This window comes from Arachis hypogaea, chromosome 1 (assembly GCF_003086295.3).
Source record: "Arachis hypogaea cultivar Tifrunner chromosome 1, arahy.Tifrunner.gnm2.J5K5, whole genome shotgun sequence".
Classification (NCBI taxonomy): domain Eukaryota; kingdom Viridiplantae; phylum Streptophyta; class Magnoliopsida; order Fabales; family Fabaceae; genus Arachis; species Arachis hypogaea.
The window spans coordinates 100,096,131-100,104,479 of NC_092036.1; the positions used below are offsets into that span (position 1 = coordinate 100,096,131).

General features: G+C 28.2%; 1 protein-coding gene across 1 annotated transcript; it reads right to left on the minus strand.

The window, feature by feature from the left end:
- Nucleotides 1-7,174: 7,174 nt before the first annotated feature.
- On the minus strand, nt 7,175-7,982 carry LOC112702914 (pathogenesis-related protein 2-like). Its single transcript, XM_025754146.2, has 2 exons — nt 7,719-7,982; nt 7,175-7,631 (listed from the first exon to the last, which is right to left on the minus strand). Exons 1-2 carry the CDS (start codon nt 7,894-7,896, stop codon nt 7,336-7,338), a joined length of 474 nt encoding a protein of 157 aa, XP_025609931.1. The 5' UTR covers nt 7,897-7,982; the 3' UTR covers nt 7,175-7,335.
- Nucleotides 7,983-8,349: the final 367 nt, after the last annotated feature.

An 8,349-nucleotide genomic window follows, 5' to 3' on the forward strand; every position in this document is an offset into this window, starting at 1 on the left:
GGGTGGTCTTTGATTTTTATTTTTCTTCTAAATATTATTTTCAGTTTAACTAGGTATCCTTTAAAAGTTGTACAATATTCAGTCTTTTATTACAATAATTTAAAAAAAATAAAACAAACATATCTAAAAATTTTAAATAGATTTAGTGTCTTTTTAAAATTAAATACACATTCAAAATACAAACTAAATAAAATTGAAATTTAAAATTTAAATTTAAATTTTAAATTTCTATTTTAAATTTAATATACTTAATTATTAATATATTATAATTACAATTTAAATACACATCCAAAAATCAAATTAGTTATAATTCAAAATTTTGAATTTAAAATTTTAAAATAAATCTTAAACCGTTTTAAAATTTTGGATGTGTTTCAAATATGTTTTGTATATAAGTCAATAATTCTAGATGTGTAATAAATGAAAAATAACCAATATTTACAAACATACATTTTAATAATTTTAAAAGCATTAATGTTCAAATAAGTAACATAAAATTCAACAAATAATAAAAAAATGAGAAATATTAGATGAATTTTATCGAATAAGATATAAAAAAAATTAATTTTATATTTAATGTTTAAATTTAAATTTTTGATTTATGATTTTGGATGTGTTTTAGAAATATTTTTTGTATCACTTAATAATTTTAGATGTGTTACAATTGAAAACAAAATCGAATTTTTACAAACAAGCATTTTAATACTTTTAAAAGCATTAATATTAAAATAAGTAACGAAAAAATCTAAGTATTAAAAAAAGAGAAATATTAGATGAGTTTTTCTCGAATAAGATATAAAAAATTAATTTTATTTTTAATGTTTAAATTTAAATTTTAGATTTATAATTTTTGATGTGTTTTAAAAATATTTTATGTATAATTTAATAATTTTAGATGTATTACAATTGAAAAAAATTAATTTTTACAAACATACATTTTAATAATTTTAAAAGCGTTAATATTCAAATAAGCAATGAAAAAATTCAAAAAAAAAATAAAAGAAAGAAAGAAAGAAAGAAAAAAATAAAGAAGAAGAAAAGAATATTGATATATACACTGATTATTTATTATTTAATTCAAATATTAATATAATCTTATTAAAATAATGATGAATGAGTTTTGAGTTAGTATGTAAGTCACTCGAAATAGAAACAAAATAGCACGACTCGTCTAATAATAATAATAATAATAATAATAATAATAATAATAAAATGTTAAATATGAAATAATAAATTTACCTGTAGAGAAATAATACTCTTCTATGAAAATTTTTGTAAAGAAAAGAGAAGAAAAAAAAAGAACGTACACAAGAGAGGGGAGGGGGACGTGCAAATAAATAAAAAACTAATAAAATAACTATTTTATGAAGTAGGTAGGAAGTTAGAGAAATTCTAGTATTTGAAATTTAAATTAATTTTAATTACAACATGTTTAGCTACAAATTAGGAATGTCTTTTAACTAAAATTTATTTAAATAATATTATTTAAATTTAAAGGCTGAATAAAGGCTGAATTTTAAAGGACACATAGCATTTTCCCAATTATTTTAGAGAAAATTAATAGTTGAGAATTATTACATAGTTTAATAAATTTTATTAAATTATTATTAAATAATTTTTAATTATTAATTTTAGATAAATATTTATACTTCTATTCATAATTTTTTTCTTTCTAGATACTATATATTGCCGTTGGAAGTAATTTAATATCAGCATTATTTTATCCCATTTTCGAACTTAGATAGATAGATACACTTGGCTGAAGAATATCAATCGTTGTCAAAGATGGCGATTCGGAAGCATTCAAATTCAAAGAAGGCGTTCTCTTCCATTAATATTGAATGTTCACGCATGCATGATGAATAAATTTCTAGTGAAGTATTGAACGGACGCACGACTAGAAACAGAATGCATGCGGTGGCATTTAAATTTTAAAGTGGATGAAAATTCATAGACACCCTTCTGGAACTCCCATTTTTCATATTATGTTTATTAGTCGCATAGAAAGAAAAAAAAGTTTAGTTAACATGTGTCTTATAAAAAAGTTGATGATTTCAATATCTATGTCACGAAATTTTAATTGATAATATTTATAAATAGTGCATCTGATTCAAATACTTTGTCATACATTTTGTACCTTTTTTTATTATTATTATTTTCTCTCTTTCACAATAAAACAACATTCGTACCGGCTTATAAATCGGTTTATCCACTATATATCACACATCAAACAATGCACTAAATCAAATGCTTATTTAACCGATTTATACGTCTAATACAAATAATTGTAATTTTAAAATATCTGCAGCCAATTTATTTTATTGTAACACATATCAAAAATCGAAATTTCAAATCCTTTTTCTATAATTTGTTTCGGAAGAAATCAACGAATTATTCAATATGTAAAAATACTTAAGTCACACCCCCCAAAGGCAACCAAACAAAAAGTCCGATCCATACAAATAATCTATAACTCGAAGATCTCGAGCTTTTTGGTAGAGCTCGACCTTAGATCAGATATACAAATCGACCTGTACCAACAAATACTTCGACCAAAGTAACAGAGGAGGAAAATAACTAGCATAGGGGATGCACTAAATGAACCGGAAAAAAGATAGCAATAGATTGAAAGCACAACAGAACACTCAAATGTCAAATATCATGGGACGAGATGTACACAACAAATTCAGTTATCAATTAGTTCGAGAACAACTATATATGCTCTAACAATTATTATCTCTCTACATTTTATAGTCTTCATGAGTCTATGACAAATAATCTTTTTTTGTTATTGCTATATCGATTTTTGAAAGCTAATAAAACTCTTATTTTAGAAGAACTACAAACACACAAAAATAAATCGACAGTTATGAGTCGGGATCAATTTAAATAAACCGACGCCTATAAGTCAAAATCACTTTCAACAAACCGTCAACTATAAATTGGAGTTACTAATAAACCAGCAACTATAAATTGGAATCAATACAAACCAGCTGACACCTATAAATCAAAATTACTCCATACAAATCGGCATTTACAAGTCGAAATCAGTCAAAGCAAGCCGACACGTGTAACTCGAACTCAATCCAACAAACAATCAACTATGAGCTCATCTAAAAATACACCAATATAAGCAACACCTTTTTTAATGACAAGCTTCACCAACTTTATTTTTAAAATTATCAAGTTGATTTTAGGGGCTAATCCTCATATTTCCGAGTTAAAATACAAACCGTATCTCTTTCATATCCTACCAAATTATAACTCAATTTTCATAAAAACTCAACCTAATTCTTTTAAAAATAATTAAACAGGTCAAACTTTGGAGCTCATCATATTATCATTATTCATAATAACTTAGTTCTATTTTATTTAATTTAATTTAGACTATTCTTTCTAACATGGCTAGTATTTTTTAAGTACAACAAGTTGAGCTTTGGGCTATTATTATTACCACGAATTTGATTTATAGGTCAAAAACTCAACAGGTCTTATTGAAAAATATCACATGTTAAGTTTGGGGATTGTGATCCATTAGTTATAACTCGGCCTAGTTATACCTATAAATCAGAATCCGAATAAAATAAATAAAATATGATCTTCTTCAGTTAGAGAGATTCTCACTATAATAGAACTATTTTGAAACAGATTGAGAATGGTTATTAAAATATTAGAAAAATATTTCAACTACTGCAAAGAGGTAATACTTTATAAATATAAAACTTTAAGTACGTAAAAGGTATACTATTCATTCTGAATAACATTATACTCATCTCTTATTTTATTTATTTGAATGTTGGAGTGTATTTTTAGGTATTTAATGTCAACATTTCTCTTAAAATCGATGTATACTTCTTTTATTTCAGGCAAAGAAAAACTCTCAGAATATACCTCAAGCTAGACTTATTATGGAAGAACAAGGTATAATAAAAGAAATTAAAAATGAACCTCCTTTCCATTTTCGAGTTTTCTCTTAGAAGTTAGAACTGAAGAGTTTACCCTATTTTTTAATCTTGATTACTTATCAGGAGTGCATGATCATACGACTTACAGCATTAATTTGATTATTTTATTCAAGGTATACTTTGGATTTAACCAAATTATAATGACCGATCATGTATATTCTATTTAAATATTGCTATATCAATATAGTTGATGTGGATGGGAGTGAACAACGCTAAGACAATGCAGTACCGTGATAGTGTGAGAGTAGTGATGAGGGAAGTATTATTGCAATTGGGTGGGTATGTGGTGAGTGGAAGATGGTGTTGTGATGGTAACGATATAGTGAGATAGCCTACTTCAGCAATAATAAAATGAGAAATGTGGCATTACAGTTGCTAATGATATGTGCAATGGAATGATGAGGTAAAGAATTGAAGAGAGGTAGGCACTTTAATAAAAATTTTATAATTATTTTCATGTAAATTTTTTTTTTGTAATATTAGATTTTGATATATTATATAAAAAGAAAAAATTTTAAGAGTGAGTATTTTTATTAAAATTTAGTTAACTAGTATTTAATTATAAAAAATGTGAAAAGATCTTATATTATTAAAAGTATTAATAATAACTAATTAATAATTATAAAATACAAAATATGTTGATCTCCTAACATTATTGTAAGATATTTTTAACATTTTTATTTGAATAATTCTTTTGAAAAGATCTAAAAAAATTAAAATTAAAAGAATTTTATCTAAAATAAAATAATAAAAATTAAAACAAATTGAACTATCTTTATTTATTCAAATATATATATTTTTTTGGGGCAAATCCGATCCAAGTGCTGATCGATGGAGCTGTATCCATGGAGGCAATTCGGACACCCAATCTAGGTGTGATCTCATAAAAACTGTACTATTATTTTACTTTTCTCTTTTACCGTAAACCTCTATTTAAATAAAAATATTAAAAATATATTTTTATAAAAATATTTTGTTAAAAATAATTTATTTATTTAATCACATTTTAAATACAAATCATATTTTTATAATATATTAAAAATATAATTTTACAATTTATCTCCAAATATAAAAAAAAAATATTTTCACACAAAAACAATTAAGTTTAAGATTTTTTTATTTACATTAAATAAATATATAAATTACGAAAATACATAAACAATCACCTATTTATAAAAATATATTGTCACACATCTCAAATGCTAAGGGACACATCTAAAAATGAGCATATTATGTCACACATCTCAAATGTTGAGGGATACACCTATAAATTACATAAATAATATTCTTTTAAGATGATTTTTAAAAAAAATATCATTCTCATTTAAATTTGAGAATATATCATTATAATATACATCTAATATGAAATTTTTAAATTGATTATCAAATATCAGAAGTTGAATAAAAAATTATGTGGGGTCAAATTTAATAATTTAATAAGGGGTTAATAAATATTATTATTATATACTATTCAAAAAAATTTCAAATTGTAGTGGGGGGCTCACTACAATATAAGTAGATCCATCCCTGCCAACAACTGGTTATTTTGGATTGATGGGGATCAGCATGTGAAGGTAATATTCGACGTACATGCACGACTAATGCCGTAACATGTGATGGAGTTGTATCCTGCGGTCTGTGACGTAGTTGTTCGTGGTGGGCCGTCTCCTTCGAGTCCCGAAGTTGTCCCGCTCGAAGCCACACCAATCCACTATGCTCGGCCGCATGATAGTGCCGATAAGGACAATAGTGAAGGCAATTCAACTTGTGTTGCCGGGTCCGGGTCGTCTAGCAACACTGCTTTCGAAGATGAATATGTACTGGAGACTCCCATCGACGGTGTTAGTCAGTTTCTCCTGCTCCCATTTGGCCATTCCTCGACTGTCGGATGTTCCTAGTTATTATCACAATTAGTTACCTATTTTATTTATTTAACGTAAGTAACAACTACTTACATTCAATTATACAAATTATAAAACTAGGTATACCAACAAAATTAATATAGATCTTCTAACATAGTCTACTCATTATACCTACCTTATTAACTAAGTTACTACAGACTAAACATATAAATTTATTATTCACTGAAAATAAAATAAAGAAAAACTACTAACCTCAAAATCTAAAACTCCAGATATGTACTAAGTAGCATGCAGTCTATTGATGTCTCCTTCGCGGACATATTCTCGGAGGGCCATATTTATTTCCTAAAGGAACTCGAACTCAAGCATTTAAAAGGTCACAAAAATTTAAAAAGTGATGGCTATGCACAGCAATCTCGGATGCTGTGACATTATATACGCATTCGAGTGTATTTTGAATGCTGAGACCACAAGCACGGCGCATGTACATATTTCGGGTGCTGAAATCCCATACTCTTTTTACACATATCTCGGATACTCAGTATCTGATCTCTTCCCTATTACTCATTCCGAGTATACCCAAGATATAATGAGTCGGCGTCACCGGATCACAGTACGAAATCTCAGACGCCAAAATATGCTCATTTCTAGATATACTCCTCAGCATCCAAAATATGTATCATAATGTATTTTTGTAAGAAAAATACCTCCTCGTTTATATATTTTCGTAATTTATATATTTATTTAATTTAAATAAAAATAATCCCCACCTTTATCATATCATCTTTATCCCGCTCTTCCACTCTTCCGTCACCATCACTATAACTCTTCTTCTCATTCAATCCTACGACGACTCTAAACTCGAAGGTAATTTTTCTCCCTCTTATTCAAAGCCTGATCATTCTTATTTTTGTAAACTGGCGAGTACCGACTCCACTTCACTTTGAGTTGAACCACTGGTGCTCTTTTCTCCAACTCCAAGGTAAAGCTCTCACCTTTCTCGCCATTTTCATACACCCATTATTTCACTTTACTTGAAGGATTTGTAATCATCTTTTTCTATTTTTATAATTACCAAATAGATGTTTGATAAAGAAGGAAATTGGATACCAACTAAAATTCATGATGGTTTTGTTGTTTGATTCAACTGTTGCATTTTGTTGTCATTAGGAGGGCGGTAAAAATGAAATTTATTTAAATATTAAAAAAAATTAAATCGAGTCAAAATTAAAGATAGTTTTAAAAGATTTTAAAAATTTCAAGAAACAACAAAATATATTTTATCCCACAAAAATTAACGAAATAAACTATAGAACAAAATGATAAGATAATATTTAGATAGTATAATAATGATTCAAATTTTCAATTTTTTTTGTATTAAATTTTATTAAAATGAAAAAAGACAACATTTATTTCTTATTACATAGAAAAAAACCAATTACTTGAAGCATGGGCACACAAACATGCTCAAAAGAAAACAAGTGCATATGAACATGGAGCAAAGTGTTCTAATATTGAGCAGGGTTGGCCAAAACGTAACCCTCAATAGCCTTGAAGAGAGCTTCGCCCTTGGCCTTACCCTTCTTCATGTCTTCCTCCTCTGGCTTCGCATCTCCTTTCGAGTGGAACTTCACACTCAGCTTCCCGATGGATCCCATGTTGGGTCCTTCTACCAGCTTTGTCTCAAATGTTATCTTCTCCGCCGTGGGAGGCAGCGCCACTCCTCCAACCACGCTGTAGTTGTATGCATAGTTAGCCTCATCTATTGCCTCCACTTTGTGCAAGATAAACTTGGTTTCTCCATCTGCATATATGTCATTATTATTATTACAAGTCATAACACATAATTATCACATATATAGTATGTTTACTGAATTCAGTAGTTACTGACTTTCGACAATGGTGAGTTTCTTGATGGTTCCAGGACCACCGTTTCCCTCAACGATTTCAACACTCTTGACGTCATCAATAATCTTAGGGGTGAGAGAGTCGGCATCCTTCATAGCATTGTAAAGCTTAGCAGGGGGTAGGGTGGAGGTGATTTCATCCTCGAAAGTGAAGACGGCCATGATTGTGAATTAAGAAGCTAAGAGAAGGAATGAGAAGTAGATGGTAATAAGTGAGGTTAGGTTTGTAGTGCGTGGTTGATGCAGAGAGGAGTGGCTTCTATTTATAGGTATATAATGGGGTCATGGACTCATGGGAAATTAGAATGGGATGGTGTGTATGTGAAGTTATGAACGTGCTGACTGATTGTCAAACATTGCTATTTCGGAAGCATTGAAATTCAAAGAAGGCGTTCTGTTCCGTTAATATTGAATGTTTACGCATACTTGATGAAATAAATTATAGTGAAGATGCAGAATGCAGTTGCATTTCAAGTCGATCAAAATTTATAGACGCCACGCCCTTCTAGAACTCCATTTTTCATATTGTGTATCATTTTCTTCTAGGCAACACACACTTTCTTTTTTAAGTTTAAAGGGTGTCCATGACTCCATGAATACCTTTTTTTTTTACAA

What these genes read in the sequence shown, in the direction of transcription:
- LOC112702914 (XM_025754146.2), bottom strand. Translation starts at nt 7,896, where the DNA reads ATGGCCGTCTTCACTTTCGAGGATGAAATCACCTCCACCCTACCCCCT. An exon ending in GAAACTCACCATTGTCGAAA is followed by an intron (nt 7,632 to 7,718) that starts GTCAGTAACTAC and finishes ACATATATGCAG; the next exon opens with ATGGAGAAACCAAGTTTATC.